Here is a 19,861-nt window from a genome sequence, read left to right as displayed (position 1 = left end):
CATTTTTGTTGTAGTGTAACATATATGCACCTCAAGTAGGATTAGATAAAAAATACCAAATCAAGAGAAGAACATTTAATCACATTCAAAAGTGAGAATAATGAATCGTAAATTAACTTTCTTATAGTTAGGGAAAGGGATAAAAAGATTTATAAAAATTTTAAAATTTTTTTTAGAGAAAGTTTAACTACCCAACAAAGTTAGCAGTGTTGAAAATACGCCTCAAGTATAATATCAACAAAAGAAAAATATACATAACTCTTAAAATTAAATGGTGGAAGTTAAAGGATCAAAAGCAAAATATATTTAAGGAGAAAATAATTATATATTTATAAGAACTTAGTGATGGAATGAAAAAGTATAAGAAAAAGTGAAGAAAAAATAAACATCCTATAAATAATTATATATTTATAAGAACTTGAAAAACTTAAAAAATATATAATATTCAAGAAAGAGACTAAGAAAATAGTGAATAAAGTTAAGAATGAAGCTTTAAATTTAAACAGTTATATCAAAAATTGGATACAAAAGAAAGAGAAAGAGACATTAATAAAATAATTAAAATGAAAGAGAAGAAGACAAAAAATTGTATCTAAATAAGATATATTAAAAATAAATGTAATAGGATATTAGTAAATAATGAAGAAATAAAAGAGTGGTGGAAGAAATATTTTTATTAACTTTTTAATGAAGATTTAGATGACCAACTTAACTTAGGTAATTTAAGTAGGCTAAATGAGTATAGAAATTTAAATTTTTATCGTAAAATTTAAACTTTAAAAGTAGAATAAGCTTTAAATGAGATGCAAAATGAAAAAGTGATTGGACTAGATGATATTTCGATAGAAGTATGAAAGTGTCTAGGGAAACAAAATATTGAATGTCTTACAAAATTATTTAATATGATATTAAAAATGAAAAAATATCTAATTAATGGAGGATAAATACTCTAGTTCCTTTATCTAAGAATAAGATAAACGACCAAAATTGTATACATTATAGAGGTATTAAACTAGCGAGATATATCATGAGACTTTAAAAAAATATAATGGAAAAAAGATTAAGGAAGGAGACCATGGTGATTAAAATTTAATTTGGGTTAACGCTTGAAAGGTTAACAATAGAAATTGTACATCTTCTCAGACAACTAATTAAAAATTATCAAGAGTAAAAAAATAAGATCTATATATGGTATTCATTAACTTAGAAGAAGTTTATGGTAAAGTTATCAAAGAAATTATATAAAGAATTTTAGAAAAAAGATGTATTAACATAATATATATTGAATTAATTAAGGATATAGATCAGGATATAACAACTAGAGTAAACTGAAGCATTTCCAATAAAAATAGGATTACATTAAAAATCAACTAAGTTTTTATCTCTTTATATTAATCATGGACGAACAAGTTTTTATCTCGCTGTTGGCTGTTGGAGAAGAAGAAAGGAAAACAAAAACAAAAGGCAGCAAAGAAGCTTGGGGAAGGTGGAGAAGAAGTTGGAAAAGGAGGGGCAGGTTGCTGCGGGTGAAGAGAAGAAAAGGAGAAGGGCTTGGGGAATTCGAAGGTGGAAAAAACAGAGAGGCGGGATAAGACGGCACGACGGTGGCGTACCACGGGACGGCTGCGTGCGTGAAGAGAAAAGAGGGGGAAAAAAAAACAATTTAGTTCGATTTTAATTTAATCAATTAATTCTAAATCAATGATTTGAATCAATAAAATTCTTACCTCCTATCTACACTAATTCTAATTCAATCAGATTTTAAATCAATATATCCTGATTTCGTGTTCAACTATTTAATTTAGTTTGCCTCTTTTTATTATTATTATTATTATTATTATTATTATTATTATTATTATTATTATATATGTTGTTTTAAAACATCTAATATTTAACATAATAAATATTTTTGCAAAAGATAGAATCCGTCATAGAATCCCACACAGTATCTTACGACCATCTATGAAGAGATAAATGAGAAGTCAGTTGACCACTACACATTGTCTCGGCTTTTAAAATTCAAATCCTTATCTATTTCTGCAATTTTATTCCATCGTAACCAACTCAATTATACCCTAAGCTTAACCTAACAAACATGAACATACAATTTCTTTGCATCTGTAAGTACTGAAAAGCGACAATCTTCTGCTTGCTCTTACAGAAAACGATTCAGGTATTCATCCACAGAAGTATATTTGACATCGGGGTACAGTTCCGAGGCCTCCACACCGAATGATGGTTCGATCTCGAAGTTGGTGTGATCGCCCTTAATGAAGACCGAGTGATGAATTGCATAAATCAGGACGTTCAATGGAACAGGAGAGTGATGAATTGCATCAATCGCGTTCAATGGAACAGAAGATTCTGAAAGAGAAAAGGGATAACAACGATCGAACGATCAATTAAATCATAAGGCAAAAAGAAGAGTTTTTTGTTTTTTTTTGTCAAGTAGAACCTTGGATCTTCTTTAGAACTTCTTCTTCAGAAACATAGACCCGCTTGAAGGTCTTGCCAACTTTCTTTTCCCAAAGAGAAACGAGCTCGTTGTGCGATAGGATGTCGCCTGGTGGTCTCAGATACAGAGCCTTGTTCAATGTTCTGGGATCGTCCACTGCTTTCACAGTGTATGCTCCGATGTCATCTTCATCGACAAACACAGCTGTTGAATTGGGGGAAAAAGAGATAGAAAATCACAATTAAATACTGAAATAATAATGATTTTACATTGACATTAGATTGATGAGTTGTTACCTTTGACGTTCCCATCGCCCAAAATGACGACTTTGTCGGTTGGAAGACCGGTAACTCCAGCCTGCCCGAGCGTTGGGAGGAAGTACCCGGCGAAGAAATTGCTGCACACGTAAGTGTAAGGGATCCCTGAAGCCTCTACGGCCCTGCGGATCTGTACCTTGATATCGAAGGTTGACTTGGTCGACTCTACGGCGTTCACTCGATCGACGTCGTGGCCGAACTCGGAAGGTAAAAACCTCTGCAAATTCAACAATTGGTTTCGAGTGCATATATAACTTGGGTGGCTAGATTGGAATTTGTGGGAGGAAGATCACAGACCTTGATGTCGGCGCCGGAATCTTTGATGGCGTCGATGATCTTAGTTTGATCCTTCCACTGCAAAAAGCCGACGGTGGAGATAACGACGTCGACTTGCTTAATGGCGCTCACCAGGCTCCCGTGGTCGTACAGATCCCCCTGTTTTAATTAGACAAAAAGGAAGGATTCGATGGAGAAAATTGAATGTTAGGGCAAACAAATTGAAGTTTTCTGAAACTAAAATTGTGTAAAATTGCAGATAAATAAGCAAACAATGAATACTGTACGTGGAGGAGCGTGACGCCGGCGGCCTGGAAGTCTTGGAGGAGCTTGGCCTTGGCAGGGGGCTGGTCGGCGCGAGCCGAGGCACGGACGAGGGCGAAGGTGGGGTGGCCTTGGCGGGCGCTGGCGAGAACGATGTGCTTGCCGATGTATCCGGTGGCGCCGATCACTAGAATCTTGCTCTTCGACGCCATCCCTCCTTCGATCGATCTCTTCTTCCTCCTCGTCCGCTAGAGCTTTCTCCTTGTGTGAAGAGGAATAGTTGACTCTAAGAATTGTCTAGCATGGCTTGATTTATCGTAGCGGCTACTGTTCACCAATCGCATCCGAAATATGTGCGGACGTCAGCAGTGACTGCAAGCTTACGGACCAGAAATGAATTATTGAGAAATGTTAACCCCTCAGAGTCTAATTATTTTAATGAGCCGCCCTCGTATATTCATCTCTTTTCGTGATGGGAAATTAACAAAAATAAATTTTCAGGTGAAATGATCATGAGCGTGGGTCGGCTGGTATATATGAGTTAGTCAATTTAATTAAGTTGCTATGTAATAGTTTAGGAAAGGATAAACTTCATTGATCTGAGTTTTTGAGGATTTGAAGAAGTCCATCATCTTCTTCGGTGTTCTACATTTTCTCTTTCAAATTTCGTCGATCATTTAGACTTATTGGGATCATTTACAGCAGTCAGCTTTTGGTTTTTATTTTTTTTCAAATTCCACTACAAACTCATCGGACGTTCCAAAATAGTCAACCATAGATAGTCAACAATCAATCCTAGATATATTTGAATCTTGGCTGCGGCCCTGAAAGGTAGAGCTATTGGTGAATAGAGAAGCAGGTGAAGATGGTGGTGCTAGAGAAGAGAAAAATCACTAAAGGAAGTAAAGTCGGTGAACAAAAAATCCGATGAGGGTGAAGCCGGTGAAGGTGGTGCTGATGGAGAACAAAGAAGACATTGAAAATGGTGCTCTCGGTGAACATAAAAGTTGGGGGTGAAGATGGTGCTATTGGGGGATAAAGAAGTCAGGGTGAATGTGATGTTGATGGGGAACACATAAGTTGATGATGTAGGAGCTTTGGTGGGTCGGCAATGTCAGGATTAATTGTTGAAGTTGATGGCAATCGATGGGAAATCATAGGATCGGAAAAAAATAGGATTGTTGGAAATGACTCCTGCGTCAGGATTTTGAGTTTTTACGATGAAAAACATGCAAAAGTGGTTCAGATATCAAATCTGGTTTGGACGATGCTAAGATGCCATGACAAGGACAAACTTTTGCAGAAGGGTTAAATTGGAATAAGGTACAAGATTTAGTAATTTTTAAGGTAACCTATGTGTTTTAAGCATTTCGAAATCTTACTACATGGTTGGATAAATTGCTGTAATTATTAAGATTAATTTTCATTTAATAGAGTGTGTTTTACTTATTTTCACAATTACCCCTTATAATTCATTATTATCATTTCACCATATATTTTTTTGTTAATTTACCATCTTCGTTATTAAAAATGTTAACAGGAGATAAATTTACGTGACTCATGAAAATATACAATAAACCAATTACAAAATCATAAGGATATTGTTTAAAATAATTAGACTCTGAGGGCTAAATTAACATTTCTGATCCGTAGGCTTGGAGTCACTGATGGCGTCCGCACAGTGCTGGGTGCGGCTGGTGAACATGGTAACCACTACTATAATTCAAAATGCTCGGGTGCGGCTGGTGAACACGGTGGTGGTGGCTTTTCTAAAGCGATCTTATACATTTTTGGAGGCGAATAAATCCCAGGGAGCTTTCACCCTAATACGACGGCCTTTTGCATGAGGAGATCAAGCATCCAATAAGATATTTTTGCATCTGTTGAATAATTCAAGCAATTCCAGATATTTTTAGGATGGGTTTGATTCAACATTATTATTAATAATTTTAATTATCTATTTAAAGTTATATTATTTAATCCAATTTAGGAAATGAGTGACTTTTAAGTATTGAAGCATGCCCACCACATCAACGAATGTCAACAAAGGCGGACATATAACTTGGGATGTGATTACCTTGCAAGTGTGAGGTTTTCCTTAAGTTTCAAATTAATGAGAATTTAGCCGTGATCGATCATCGAGGGCAAGTAGTACCCGATCATCGAGCTTGAGCAATGAGGACGAGCAGTGGTTGGTCATCGAGCATTAGTAGCAAGGACGAGCAATGGCATGTTGTTGAGCACGAATAGTGGCTTGTCGTCGATTGCGACCAATGGCCGGTCATTGAGCACTAGTAGCGAGGGCGGTGCCGATTCGATGTCGTTGTCGTTCCTTTGTGCAGAAGGCTTGTCAAGAGCTAGAGGTGATAGGTGACTCACCAATCCTGTGAATAGGACGACCAACAAGTGAGGGGCGGACGACCGGAGGTGGTAATAGGCACATAATCATGAGATGGCGACAGCGGACGCATGATTGTGTGTGTGAGAGATGACATTTTTTTAACTTAGGGTTTTTATTAAAATTTTGATTAATTGAATCAATTAACTCCTTCTTTCAACAAGTAGAATCCGCCACCCTAACGGTTCTACACGATCGGTCTCACGATCATCTGTGAGGAGGTAAATCAAGAAACTGCAGTTGACCACGACAGGGGATCATCTGTGCGGAGGTAAATCCAGAAATTGCAGTTACCACGACAAGGGAGGACATTGCCTTAGCTTCATCGAGATAACCCTTGTCCACTTCAACAAGTCTGCCCCATTATAAAATTATTTTTAAAAAATTTTAAATAATAAACCTTAGCGACCTCTAAATTTATTTATTTATATATACACGGTATTATTATATATACCATATGTGAGGAGATAAATCGAGAATTATTGCAGTTGGTCATTATATTACAACGAGGGTATATATTGCTTGACTTATTTTTTAGAAATTAGTTTGATTCGAACCCTTGCCCTCTTTTGCAATTATTTTCTGTGTCGAAAATAACCAAATCAGCTATGCCCACTTAGAAAATACGAAAACACACTATGCTACATGGCCATCATAACCAACTCAACTATGTTTCAGGGTAAATCAATTAACTTCTTGATCTATAATTGAGATAATAGATTAAGTCTAAAACCAATAAAATTATTCTTAAAAAAAATTAAAATAATAAAATATTTTAAAATATTTATTTATTTATTTATATATATTATTATTATATATTTTATTTTATTTTCACCCCTATCAAATTTATTAATTATTATATTATCGTATTATTACATTCCTGAGTGCAAAATAATAAAATGTTAAATTATTTTAATTTGGACAAGCATACAATATCCTAACCAAGGATAATATAATAAAATATTAAATTAAATTATATATTAAAGTCTATAAGATAAATTTTATTACATTGTTTAAAATTAAATTAAATAATATTAAATTATAATTATTCTTTATAATTTTGGTTATTCGATTATCATATAATCACGTAATTAAGATTATCATAATAATTTGAACCAAATTCTTTATTTGAAATGAGGGAAAGATTGATTAATGAAAAAGAAAGAGAGAGGAGAAAGGAAAGGAAAGTAAGGTAAAGTATGTCATATTTCCTTTATTTGGAGGTGAGGGAAGAATTAAATATATAAAAGTATAAAAATATCTTAAACTGCATAAAATAGTGTAAAATTAGAACATGGATAGTTTGAAATTAAAATAGTAATAAAATTAGAAAAAATTAGTTTAAATTTTTTTTTCTCTTTTTTACATTTCAAGAAAATCTTCTTTTTCGTAAATAATAAAATTTAAAATTTATTAATTTCTATCTTTTCTTTCTTTTAGTTCACTCGTTTCCAAACAAGGTCGGAAGATCCTTCTCTTTATTAACCTTCCCTCACCGATGCCTCTTCCACAAGGAGAAAGCTCTAGCGGACGAGGAGGAAGAAGAGATCGATCGGACGAGGGATGGCGTCGAAGAGCAAGATTCTAGTGATCGGCGCCACCGGGTACATCGGCAAGCACATTGTTCTCGCCAGCGCCCGCCAAGGCCACCCCACCTTCGCCCTCGTCCGTGCCGCCGCTGGCGCCGACCAGCCCCCTGCCAAGGCCAAGCTCCTCCAAGACTTCCAGGCCGCCGGCGTCACGCTCCTCCACGTACAGTATTCATTGCTTGCTTATTTATCTGCAGTTTTACACAATTTTAGTTTCAGAAAACTTCAATTTGTTTGCTCTAACATTCAATTTTCTCCATTGAATCCTTCCCCTTTCTCAAATTAAAACACGGGGATCTGTACGACCACGGCAGCCTGGTGAGCGCCATTAAGCAAGTCGACGTCGTTATCTCCACCGTCGGCTTCTTGCAGTTGAAGGATCAAACGAAGATCATCGACGCCATCAAAGATTCCGGCGCCGACATCAAGGTCTGTGATCTTCCTCCCACAAATTCCAATCTAGCCACCCAACTTATGCACTCGAAACCAATTGTTGAATTTGCAGAGGTTTTTACCTTCCGAGTTCGGCAACGACGTCGATCGAACGAACGAACGCCGTAGAGCCAGCCAAGTCAAACTTCAATATCAAGGTACAGATCCGCAGGGCCGTAGAGGCTTCAGGGATCCCTTACACTTACGTGTGCAGCAATTTCTTCGCCGGGTACTTCCTCCCAACGCTCGGGCAGGCTGGAGTTACCGGTCTTCCAACCGACAAAGTCGTCATTTTGGGTGATGGGAACGTCAAAGGTAACAACTCATCCATCTAATGTAAATGGAAAACTATCATTATTTCAATATTTAATTGTGATTTTCGATCTCTTTTTTTTCCCCAATTCAACAGCTGTGTTTGTCGATGAAGATGATATCGGAACATACACTGTGAAAGCAGTGGACGATCCAAGAACATCGAACAAGGTTCTGTTTCTGAGACCACCAGGCAACATCCTTTCGCACGACGAGCTCGTTTCTCTTTGGGAAAAGAAAGTTGGCAAGACCTTCGAGCGGGTCTATGTTTCTGAAGAAGAATTTCTGAAGAAGATCCAAGGTTCTACTTGACAAACGAGAAAACATCTCTTCTTTTTGCCTTGTGATTTAATTGATTGTTCGATAGTTGTTATATCTTTTCTCTTTCAGAAACTCCGGTTCCATTGAACGCGATTTATGCGATTGTTCACTCGATCGATCTTCATCAAGGGCGACCAAACAAACTTCGAGATCGAACCATAATTCGGCGTGGAGGCCTCGGAACTCTACCCCGATGTCAAATATACTTCTGTGGATGAATACCTCAATCGTTTTCTGTAAGCGCAAGTAGAAGATTGCCGCTTTTCCGTACTTATGGATACAAATATATAAATCGTGTGTTCATGTTTGTTATGTTAAATATTCGATTTTTTAAAACAAAATATATAATAATAACAATAAATATATAAATTAAATAATTAAATTAAAATCAGATTGAATTCAAATTAAATATAACCCCAAGCCCTTGTCCTTTTCTTCTCTTCACCCGCAGCAACCCACTTCTCCTTTCCCATCAACGAACGGCAACTTCTTTGCTGCCTTTTGTTTTTGATTTTGTTTTCCTTTCTTCTTCTCCAACAGCTAGGGCTGTCCTTTTTCCAACGACCACAACAACGAGCTTTTTCTAGCCGCCAACCTTTTGTTTCCTTTTTCATTGCTGTCCCTGTTTCTTGGCAGCACCGTCGGAGTTTGTCGGAGTTTGCTGGAGCTCGCCGGACCGCGCCAACGAAGAGGGGAAAGGGAGCCGTAGTTGCTGCTCTCTTTGCAGCATCTTGCCGCCTTTTTTCCTCTCCAACGCAGTAACAACTGCTGTGCTTTAGCAGCCAACCAACCATCTTTGCATGCTGTCCTTGCTTCTTGGCAACACCGTCGGAGCTAGCTGAAGCCGCCGGCGAAGAGGGAAAAAGCAACCCTAGTTGTTGTCCTCTTTTTCAGCAAACCCCCAATAGCCGCCAGAGCTAATTAGGGCCATCGCTGAGCCTGTCGGAGCTAGTCGAGGTCATCGTTCCTTTTGCGGCTTGTTTGGGAAGAGGTGAGGGAAGGGGAAGGAAGGGTAAATAAGGGAAAGGGAATTTGTAACCTTGTTTGTAAAGAAGTGAGGGAAAGGGAGAGAAGGGGAAGGAAGGGTAAGCTTTCCCCTTGCATGCCTATAAATAGACATAACTCCTTACACTCCAAATGGGGAAGGAAATGTTAAAATATATTTATTCCAATTTTATCCTTATATTAAAATATTAATTATTAAAATAACTTATCTATTAGATTTTTGCACCGTTGTTCCTCGTCACATAACGTAGTTGTCACAGAATCTCATCACTCGCACTCCTCGATATCGACCTTCGTCGCAAATTTTTACATCAGTAAATTTTTATAAAAATATATATATAAATGTTGATTTATCTTTTATCATACCAAAGTGTATAAATTCTGTATTTCGTATATTTTTTATATATCTATTTATTATTTTTAAAAAATTTTATTATTTAAATTGTAAATATTAATTTTTATTAATCTTATGAGTTTCCCATCTCGAAAGGAGATGAATCTACGAGACTCATGAAAATATACAATAAACCAATTACAAAATTATAAGGATGTTTTTTTAAATAATTAGACTCTGAGGGTTTAAATTAACATTTCTCAATAATTTACGTAGGGTGGGAGTCACTGCTGGCGTCCGCACACTGTCTCGGATGCGGTTGGTGAACATCGTAGCCCCTGCCTACCATAAATCAACCATTCCACACACTTCTTAGAGTCACCTATTCCTCTTCCACAAGGAGAAAGCTCTATCGGACGAGGAGGAAGAAGAGATCGATCGAAGGAGGGATGGCGTCGAAGATTCTAGTGATCGGTGCCACCGGATACATCGGCAAGCACATCGTTCTTGCTAGCGCCCGCCAAGGCCACCCCACCTTCGCCCTCGTCCGTGCCACCGCTGGCGCCGACCAGCCCCCTGCCAAGGCCAAGCTCCTCCAAGACTTCCAGGCCGCCGGCGCCACGCTCCTCCACGTACAGTATTCATTGCTTGCTTATTTATCTGCAATTTTACACAATTTTTGTTTCAGAAAACTTCAATTTGTTTGCCCTAATATTCAATTTTCTCCATGAATCCTTCCTGTTTGTCTGATTAAAACAGGGGGATCTGTACGACCACGGGAGCCTGGTGAGCGCCATTAAGCAAGTCGACGTCGTTATCTCCACCGTCGGCTTTTTGCAGTTGAAGGATCAAACGAAGATCATCGACGCAATCAAAGATTCCGGCGCCGACATCAAGGTCTGTGATCTTCCTCCCACAAATTGCAATCTAGCCACCCAACTTATGCACTCGAAACCAATTGTTGAATTTGCAGAGGTTTTTACCTTCCGAATTCGGCAACGACGTCGATCGAACGAACGCCGTAGAGCCGGCCAAGTCAACCTTCGATATCAAGGCACAGATCCGCAGGGCCGTAGAGGCTTCAGGGATCCCTTACACTTTCGTGTCCAGCAATTACTTCGCCAGGTACTTCCTCCCAACGCTCGGGCAGGCTGGAGCTACCGGTCTTCCGACCGACAAAGTCGTCATTTTGGGCGATGGGAACGCCAAGGGTAACTCATCAATCTAATGTAAATGTAACATCATAATTATTTCAATATTTAATTGTGATTTTCTATCTCTTTTTTCCCCCAATTCAACAGCTGTGTTTGTCGATGAAGATGACATCGGAACATACACTGTGAAAGCAGTGGACGATCCCAGAACATCGAACAAGGTTCTGTATCTGAGACCACCAGGCAACATCCTATCACACAACGAGCTCGTTTCTCTTTGGGAAAAGAAAGTTGGCAAGACCTTCGAGCGGGTTTATGTTTCTGAAGAAGAAGTTCTCAAGAAGATCCAAGGTAGACTTGACAAAACAAAAACTCTTCTTTTTGCCTTATGATTTAATTGATCGTTCGATCGTTGTTAACCCTTTTCTCTTTCAGAATCTCCTGTTCCATTGAACGTGATTTATGCAATTAATTATGCGGTCTTCGTCAAGGGCGATCACACCAATTTCGAGATCGAACCATCATTCGGCGTGGAGGCCTCGGAACTCTACCCCGACGTCAAACATACTTCTGTGGATGAATACCTGAATCGTTTTCTGTAAGAGCAAGTAGAACATTGTTGCTTTTCAGTACTTATGGTCGCAAATAAATCGTATGTTCATGTTTGTTATCTGCGTGAATTCCATGGTAATCTAGTCTCTCTTTGTCCTTGTAACTGCTCGTGTGAGGTTTGTGACAATCAATGAAGTCATTCTCATGGAGAAGACGCAGTTGTAATCAAGTTAAGAACATGAGAAGTGCATTAAAAAATTGTAACTTGAGAAGCTCTGGAGCATGTTCTTCTCCAGGGTTTCTGTCAAATGTTGGATATCTTAGATTATGAGCATCGTGGCAACTGCTTAGAGCTCCATTGCTACCGTACCATTGGTTTTGTTGTTGGCCTTGTCAGTGACAGAAATTCCCTATCGTACTCTTTTTTTTCATTCTTCTATCAAATGGCAGCATTGCACATCTCTTTAGTGTCAAAAGATTGTCCATCTTTTATCAAATTTTGAAATCCTTCAGGAGGAGGAGGATGATCGAGTTAAATTAGAAAATATATATTTTAATATGTTATAAGTAGCTATAGAGCAGTGACTATTTATAATTGCTAAAACAAAAGATATTTTCAATATGAAAAATATGATAGAATACCCTTATAATTATTTTTTAAGAGGGTAGTTCGTTTGATTTTTAGGCATTAAGAATCTTGTGTCACTTTCCTTACTCATTCTGAGTCAAGTATGATACAGACTTGATAGGCCTAATATCACATTTTATTATTAAGTTGAGCACAGAAATTCCACCGTATGTTACTAGAAGCTGAATCAATTATATTGGTGTCATTTTTGTTCGTTTATTTATATTTTTGTTGCAACAAGTAACAAAGAAAGATAATAATAATAATAATAATATATATATATATATAAAATTAACATAGAACTAAATTAACTCAATTCAAAAAGTAAAGTGGAAACTGTAGAAAAGAAACATAAATTTTACTGCGTAGAAGCTATAAAAAAATGATGGCAATTCTTTTGTTTTGTTTTTTGAAATCCTTATTTTTTGAAAAAACAAAAACAAAAAATAGTAAACTCTAGTGTTGTTCCCTTAAATAAACACTCACAAAAGTTGTGTTCCTAGTCAGATTACACTAAAAAAAATGATAAATCCCAGTCAGTCTTATGGTCTCAATCCCTGGAAGTGGTCGGTCCTGGCCCACGGAAGTTTCCCACCGACCACCAAGGTAAATCGGGAAGCGCATACAGCGGCCAATCCAGATGTCCAGCATCCTTTGATTGCGTTCCCCATTTGGAAGAAAATTCTTGCAAATACGTTGTAGTTGAGGATCGAACCGCGGGTCCCTGAGTCACAACCCGGATATCTTACCGTTACACCATTGCCCCGGGGACTAGTCAGATTACACTAACAAAAATTGAGAAGGTAAAATGTCACAACGTAACCATTGCCTTTTGTAGGTCAATTGATAAGATTTGGGAGATATTAGGGTTCTCATTGTTCGGCTAAAAGAGTTGCATCTGGTCATGCACCATCAAATCTGGCCCGGTCCAGTCTAGGTAATGGGTCTCTAACATGCTCGTTGGGCTCAATCAATCTTAAAGAATAGAGCTAAAACTCTATATTATAAATAGCTATTCATGTAATTCTTTTAGAAGGTGGAGTTAAAATTTTAAGTAGTTCTTTCAAGGAAGGAAACTAAAGTTATAAGAGCATCCGCAACGCTCTCTCATTATGACACTCTAATGTTAATAATTAAAAAATAAAAAAAATGGCATGTGGGGCAGGCTGGAGTTACCGGTCTTCCGACCGACAAAGTAGTCATTTTGGGCGATGGGAACGCCAAGGGTAACTCATCAATCTAATGTAAATGTAAAATCATTATTATTTCAATATTTAATTGTGATTTTCTATCTTTTTCCCCCCAATTCAACAGCTGTGTTTGTCGATGAAGATGACATCGGAACATACACTGTGAAAGCAGTGGACGATCCCAGAACATCGAACAAGGTTCTGTATCTGAGACCACCAGGCAACATCCTTTCGCACAACGAGCTTGTTTCTCTTTGGGAAAAGAAAGTTGGCAAGACCTTCGAGCGGGTCTATGTTCTGAAGAAGAAGTTCTGAAGAAGATCCAAGGTTCTACTTCAAAAAAAAAAACAAAAACTCTTCTTTTTGCCTTATGATTTAATTGATCGTTCGATCGTTGTTAACCCTTTTCTCTTTCAAAATCTCCTGTTCCATTGAACGTGATTTATGCAATTAATCACGCGGTCTTCATCAAGGGCGATCACACCAACTTCGAGATCGAACCATCGTTCGGTGTGGAGGCCTCGGAACTGTACCTCGATGTCAAATATACTTCTGTGGATGAATACCTCAATCGTTTTCTATAATAGCAAGTAGAAGATTGTCGCTTTTCAGTACTTATGGATTCAAATAAATCGCTTCTGCTTCTATCTTTTTCTTAAATATATTTTTATCTTTTAATTCTAGAAGTTACATATATTTTTTTATTGATATTATACTTGAGGAGGCATATATCCAACATTATTAATCTATATTGGATAATTAAGTTTTCTTTAAGAATGACTTTATAATTTTTATAATTTTTTTTTTATCTTTTTCTTAACAATAAGAAAATTAATTTACAGTTGATTATTGAATAGGATAAAGTGTTTATTTTTTTCTTAAAAAAGCGTATTAAATAGTATAAAATCCTATGCTATCATAAAATCTAATATAATTTTTTTTTTCCTTAATTCATTTTTTTGTTTCAAACTTATAATCCTCATGCACTTTTTTATATTTCTCATTTTTCACTTCGACATATCCATTTAAATCACCTCTTATTAAAATTATTTATTTGACAAAATATTTTATAATAATACTCCATCTAGGTAATTCCAAAATCTTAATTTGATATCTTTATTTTTTTTGAAAAATGATTCATATATAGATAAAATAAGAGAGGTTAAACCCCTCAAATGTATAATTAAAAGATCAGTATCATAGCCCAGACAATATTAGCCATCGTTGAGCTAGTATAATTACTACTTAAAGTGCATATATACTAATTAAGTTCATTGTTTCTTTCTCTACTATTAGCTATAATTTTATTCTCTTTCTAACTACTTGTACAACTTTATCATTTATGAATTATCTATAATAATACTTATTTATTTTATTTTATTTTATTTTATTTATATATCATAACTTAAATTTCAAGTTCTCTATCATTTTTGTCTTCTCGTCTACTTATTTTGTCTCTTGTATATATATAAAAAACTAATTCTCCTCTTAATCATAGTATCTATTACCTCCATTACTTTATCAGTAAGGATTCCTACGCTACATATTTCAAATATTAGGCACTTAATTTTTTTAAAATATTTATTTTTATCCAACTTATGATAAGAGTATCAAAGTATCCAACTTGAGTATCGATAAAAAAAAATCTTTTATCGTCACGAATATGATATAGTGGTAAAATATTTATAAGAATATCAGAATTTGAATTTCAATAAAGATAAATATTCTAAAACTCGGCCTCTAATTATATATAAATTATACTAAAACTTTATTCGATAAATATAAACTAGAAAGGAACATCGTCTACGAACTCTTAATTATCTAAAAAAACCTTTTCTTGTTATTAGTCAGCCTACCTTAACTAATAGTGTATTATCAAGAGTGCTCCAGCTCAGAGCCGGCCCTCAAGGCTATGCCTAGGGCCCAATTTTATTGTGGCCCATTATTATTAAAAAATTTTATTTTAATTAAAAATTTTTTATATCAATCTAACAGTGCATTCGTTTCGCGAGACTGCGGTACTTCGATTTCCACAGGGCCACATCATGTCTGCATGGCTACGCATGAGAATTTGATGCCACTTCATGCATTTGATGCACTGCTTACGCCTGCATGCCTACATGCATAAGAAGTTGTTGCATGCATGAGAATTAATGAATGACTGAATTAATATTTGATGTATCATTCTAAAAACAACGGTAAAACTAATTAATTTTATATTAATTATAATTATTATATTATTATAAAAATATAAAATTCTATTTATATGTCAATATAAGTAAGTTCCTTTTCTTTCATCTCATTTTATATCTTCATTCTTTCAAAAGCTAACAGATCAATACTGTGTACTCAAATACTGTGTGCTTAAGAAATATTAAATAATTTAACAATTTTATCAATTAAAAAAATTTTATTAACAAAACTTGAATATAAAATTTTAATTAATAATTTTGCATCTCAAAAAACTAAAAAACTAAATTTTATATAAAAATCTATTTTTAAATTAATATTTTATTTAAAAAATTTTTAAATCTGCTGTTGTCAGTCCCAAATCCGAATGAAAAAGGATGAGAAAAAATTTTTATATTTTAAAAAAATATATTAAAGATCTAAAAAAAATTAGCCTAGGGCCTCATGGAATCTTGAGACGGCCCTGCTCCAGCTATGTATTCTTTCGCGTGTTAGGGAGGATGCATCATATATTCTCTTTTCTTTGATACCACCAAAAGGGCTCAATAAGAATAAGGCATCTCTTTGATTTTTGTTTTTCAAAAGAACACTTAGGATTTTACAAGTTAGAAGAGGAGATGAATAACTTTAATTGTTTCATCATTGAAAATGCACAATGAAAATTTTGAAGCGAAACAACAGTACACATAACGTTAAGACAGATGATTTTACTTAGTTCACTATCTCTCCTAAGATGACTACGTTCAAGACTAATCTAGTATTTTATCATTTCTATTGATTTTCTTCTTCTCAAGCTAAATCTGAAGACGAAGAAATCTTCTACAGTAATATTATAACACAATACAAAAAGAGATAAAATAAGAAGAAGTTATCATGATTTTTATAGGGATGTTCTTCAAATACTTGCACTAGAAAGAAAGTTTAGTTCAAAAACTTAGAAATAAGATATTCATCACATCTGAAATATCAACTTTATCTTTTTATTTCTCTTTGAATGTTTTACTAATCGTATCCAACTCGCAGGAAATATTTGTTCAACATATGCAAAGTCAATTAAATAAATAAAATTAAAAAATTATTAAATTAAATAAATAAATTTAAATATATATTTAATAAAGATTATGAATTTTTCATGAATAATATTCCCAAATGAAATTTATGGAACAAATAACTTTATTATATTAAATTTACTAACTAACTAAATAAATTTAAATTTTTAAAAATTCTAAATAATCAAACAAATCTAAATTATGAATTCAAAAACATCTAAACTAATTATGCTTGTATCAAACTTGAATCAAGCTCAAATTAATTATAAAAAAATAGATTAAATTTGAATAACTATTTCAATAGTTTCATACATTTTAAGTCGACCGATTTAACTTAATCTGGCTTGGTTAACATGATATGAGTTTATGAGGTTTTGAAGAAGTCCATCATCTTCATTTTCTTTGGTGTTCTACATTTTCTCTTTCAAATTTTCTTCAATTACTTAAACTTATTGGGACCATCTCTTATATAATAATTATTATTATATAAAAATCATATTAAATTGATTTTCTTATTTAGAAAATAGAATTATTGCTCCAACTACAATATTATTACTCCCAACTTGTAAAATATAAAAATAATAACAAAAAGGCTCCCTTTGAAATTTTGTCAACAAAAATGCACCATTTTTCAAAATTGGAAAAGTGCATTCTAGGCCTTCGTTTTCAAAAAATGCACCAATTTGTCAACAAACAGCTCGATGCTTTGCCCGGCAATAATTAACCGGCTACCGCATGCGGACCCGTTCAGTCACCGACCATTCGTCCAACTGCCTTCGACCCTAATTAATCCCCCGCCCCACACAATAATTATTAAGATAAATTTCCGATTTAATAGAGATTTTTTACTTATTTTCAGAATTACCCACTTATAAATCATTATTATCATTTCACCTGATAATTTTTGTTAATTTCCCATCTCGAAAGGAGATGAATCTACGAGACTCATGAAAATATGCAATAAACCAATTACAAAATTATAAGGATAAAGTTTAAAATAATTAGACACTGAGGGGTTAAATTAACATTTCTCAATAATTCATTTCCAGTCCGTAGGCTTGGAGTCACTGCTGGGGTCCGCACAGTGTGCTCGGATGCGGTTGGTGAACACCGTAACCACTACTATAAATAAGCCATTCCACACACTTCTTCCTCTTCCACAAGGAGAAAGCTCTAGCGGACGAGGAGGAAGAAGAGATCGATCGAACGAGGGATGGCGTCGAAGAGCAAGATTCTAGTGATCGGCGCCACCGGATGGATCGGCAAGCACATCGTTCTCGCCAGCGCCCGCGAAGGCCACCCCACCTTCGCCCTCGTCCGTGCCTCGGCTGGAGCCGAACAGCCCCCTGCCAAGGCCAAGCTCCTCCAAGACTTCGAGGCCGCCGGCGTCACGCTCCTCCACGTACAGTATTCATTGCTTGCTTATTTATCTGCAATTTTACACAATTTTAGTTTCAGAAAACGTCAATTTGTTTGCCCTAACATTCAATTTTCTCCATCTTTTTGTCTGATTAAAACAGGGGGATCTGTACGACCACGGGAGCCTGGTGAGCGCCATTAAGCAAGTCGACGTCGTTATCTCCACCGTCGGCTTTTTGCAGTTGAAGGATCAAACGAAGATCATCGACGCAATCAAAGATTCCGGCGCCGACATCAAGGTCTGTGATCTTCCTCCCACAAATTCCAATTTAACCACCCAACTTATGCACTCGAAAACAATCGTTGAATTTGCAGAGGTTTTTACCTTCCGAATTCGGCAACGACGTCGATCGAACGAACGCCGTAGAGCCGGCCAAGTCAATGTTGGATATCAAGGTACAGATCCGCAGGGCCGTAGAGGCTTCAGGGATCCCTTACACTTACGTGTCCAGCAATTTCTTCGCCGGGTACTTCCTCCCAACGCTTGGGCAGGTTGGAGTTACCGGTCTTCCTACCGACAAAGTCGTCATTTTGGGCGATGGGGACGTCAAAGGTAACTCATCAATCTAATGTAAATGTAAAATCATTATTATTTCAGTATTTAATTGTGATTTTCTATCTCTTTTTTTCCCCCAATTCAACAGCTGTGTTTGTCGATGAAGATGACATCGGAACATACACTGTGAAAGCAGTGGACGATCCCAGAACATCGAACAAGGTTCTGTATCTGAGACCACCAGGCAACATCCTTTCGCACAACGAGCTCGTTTCTCTTTGGGAAAAGAAAGTTGGCAAGACCTTCGAGCGGGTCTATGTTTCTGAAGAAGAAGTTCTGAAGAAGATCCAAGGTTCTACTTGACAAAAAAAAAAAAAAACTCTTCTTTTTGCCTTATGATTTAATTGATCGTTCGATCGTTGTTAACCCTTTTCTCTTTCAGAATCTCCTGTTCCATTGAACGTGATTTATGCAATTAATCACTCGGTCTTCATCAAGGGCGATCAGACCAACTTCGAGATCGAACCATCATTCGGCGTGGAGGCCTCGGAACTCTACCCCGATGTCAAATATACTTCTGTGGATGAATACCTGAATCGTTTTCTGTAAGAGCAAGTAGAAGATTGTCGCTTTTCAGTACTTATGGTTGCAAATAAATCGTATGTTCATGTTTGTTATCTGCGTGAATTCCATCGTAGTTTAGTATCTCTTTGTCCTTGTAACTGCTTGTGTGAGGTTTGAGACAATCAATAAAGTCATTCTCATAGAGAAGACGCAGTTGTAATCAAGTTAAGAACATGAGAAGTCCATTAAAAAATTGTAACTTGAGAAGCTCTGGAGCATGTTCTTCTCCAAGGTTTCTGTTAAATGTTGGATGTTTTAGATTATGAGCATCGTGGCAACTGCTTAGAGCTCCATTGCTACCGTACCATTGGTTTTGTTGTTGGCCTTGTCAGTGACAGAAATTCCCTATCGTACTCTTTTTTTTTTTTCATACTTCTATCAAATGGCTGCATTGCATATCTGTTATCAAATTTTGAAATCCTTCAGGAGGAGGATGATGATCGAGTTAAATTAGAAAATATATATTTTAATATGTTATAAGTAGCTATAGAGCAGTGACTATTTATAATTGCTAAAACAAAGATATTTTCAATATGAAAAATATAATAGAATACCCTTATAATTATTTTTTAAGAGGTTAGTTCGTTTGATTTTTGGGCATTAAGAATCTTGTGTCACTTTCCTTACTCATTCTGAGTCAAGTATGATACAGACTTGATAGGTCTGTTTAACTACCGAGTCAGATCGAACATGGCACATTTCATTAGGGTTTATATTTCTTACACCCTGACGAAGAACAACCATCCAATTTTTTTAATAATTTTATATGATATAATAAATATAATAATATGCGTGGTAGAGACTCTCTCTACTTTCTTCACCTACCATATATTTTCTCAATTTCTCGATTATATTC

The 19,861-nt window shown here is 35.9% G+C and overlaps 3 protein-coding genes and 2 pseudogenes across 3 annotated transcripts; 4 read left to right on the top strand and 1 right to left on the bottom strand.

Moving 5' to 3' along the window:
* Positions 1 to 2,023: 2,023 nt before the first annotated feature.
* On the bottom strand, positions 2,024 to 3,578 carry LOC141832927 (phenylcoumaran benzylic ether reductase Pyrc5-like). The gene is made up of 5 exons (XM_074720291.1): positions 3,336 to 3,578; positions 3,070 to 3,207; positions 2,752 to 2,989; positions 2,456 to 2,659; positions 2,024 to 2,364 (listed from the first exon to the last, which is right to left on the bottom strand). Exons 1-5 carry the CDS (start codon positions 3,522 to 3,524, stop codon positions 2,156 to 2,158), a joined length of 978 nt encoding a protein of 325 aa, XP_074576392.1. The 5' UTR covers positions 3,525 to 3,578; the 3' UTR covers positions 2,024 to 2,155.
* A 3,667-nt stretch (positions 3,579 to 7,245) lies between these two features.
* LOC141833996 (phenylcoumaran benzylic ether reductase Pyrc5-like) lies at positions 7,246 to 9,143 on the top strand (annotated as a pseudogene).
* A 946-nt stretch (positions 9,144 to 10,089) lies between these two features.
* LOC141832929 (phenylcoumaran benzylic ether reductase Pyrc5-like) lies at positions 10,090 to 11,694 on the top strand. Its single transcript, XM_074720292.1, has 5 exons — positions 10,090 to 10,335; positions 10,463 to 10,600; positions 10,677 to 10,914; positions 11,005 to 11,208; positions 11,293 to 11,694. The coding sequence occupies exons 1-5, from the start codon at positions 10,153 to 10,155 to the stop codon at positions 11,457 to 11,459; spliced, it is 930 nt and encodes a 309-aa protein (XP_074576393.1). The 5' UTR covers positions 10,090 to 10,152; the 3' UTR covers positions 11,460 to 11,694.
* Positions 11,695 to 11,717: 23 nt separating this feature from the next.
* On the top strand, positions 11,718 to 13,851 carry LOC141833995 (phenylcoumaran benzylic ether reductase Pyrc5-like; annotated as a pseudogene).
* Positions 13,852 to 17,620: 3,769 nt separating this feature from the next.
* Positions 17,621 to 19,268, top strand: LOC141833450 (phenylcoumaran benzylic ether reductase Betv6-like). Its single transcript, XM_074720899.1, has 5 exons — positions 17,621 to 17,868; positions 17,987 to 18,124; positions 18,201 to 18,438; positions 18,530 to 18,733; positions 18,824 to 19,268. Exons 1-5 carry the CDS (start codon positions 17,680 to 17,682, stop codon positions 18,988 to 18,990), a joined length of 936 nt encoding a protein of 311 aa, XP_074577000.1. The 5' UTR covers positions 17,621 to 17,679; the 3' UTR covers positions 18,991 to 19,268.
* Positions 19,269 to 19,861: the final 593 nt, after the last annotated feature.

The sequence above is a fragment of the Curcuma longa genome, chromosome 8 (genome assembly GCF_044706935.1).
Source record: "Curcuma longa cultivar G26 ecotype Majalengka, Jawa Barat chromosome 8, ITB_CL_G26_1.1, whole genome shotgun sequence".
NCBI lineage: Eukaryota > Viridiplantae > Streptophyta > Magnoliopsida > Zingiberales > Zingiberaceae > Curcuma > Curcuma longa.
Note: the sequence above shows the minus strand (reverse complement) of the source record. Positions and strands in the feature narration are given on the sequence as shown.

Excerpts from the sequence above, each read along its gene's own strand:
- LOC141832927 (XM_074720291.1), bottom strand. The coding sequence starts at position 3,524 with ATGGCGTCGAAGAGCAAGATTCTAGTGATCGGCGCCACCGGATACATC. Across the intron at positions 2,990-3,069 it reads ATTCCGGCGCCGACATCAAG|AGGTTTTTACCTTCCGAGTT; the intron begins GTCTGTGATCTT and ends TTGAATTTGCAG. Across the intron at positions 2,365-2,455 it reads AGTTCTAAAGAAGATCCAAG|AATCTTCTGTTCCATTGAAC; the intron begins GTTCTACTTGAC and ends TTTCTCTTTCAG.
- LOC141832929 (XM_074720292.1), top strand. The coding sequence starts at position 10,153 with ATGGCGTCGAAGATTCTAGTGATCGGTGCCACCGGATACATCGGCAAG. Across the intron at positions 10,336-10,462 it reads CCGGCGCCACGCTCCTCCAC|GGGGATCTGTACGACCACGG; the intron begins GTACAGTATTCA and ends TGATTAAAACAG. Across the intron at positions 11,209-11,292 it reads AGTTCTCAAGAAGATCCAAG|AATCTCCTGTTCCATTGAAC; the intron begins GTAGACTTGACA and ends TTTCTCTTTCAG.
- LOC141833450 (XM_074720899.1), top strand. The coding sequence starts at position 17,680 with ATGGCGTCGAAGAGCAAGATTCTAGTGATCGGCGCCACCGGATGGATC. Across the intron at positions 18,439-18,529 it reads GGGCGATGGGGACGTCAAAG|CTGTGTTTGTCGATGAAGAT; the intron begins GTAACTCATCAA and ends CCAATTCAACAG. Across the intron at positions 18,734-18,823 it reads AGTTCTGAAGAAGATCCAAG|AATCTCCTGTTCCATTGAAC; the intron begins GTTCTACTTGAC and ends TTTCTCTTTCAG.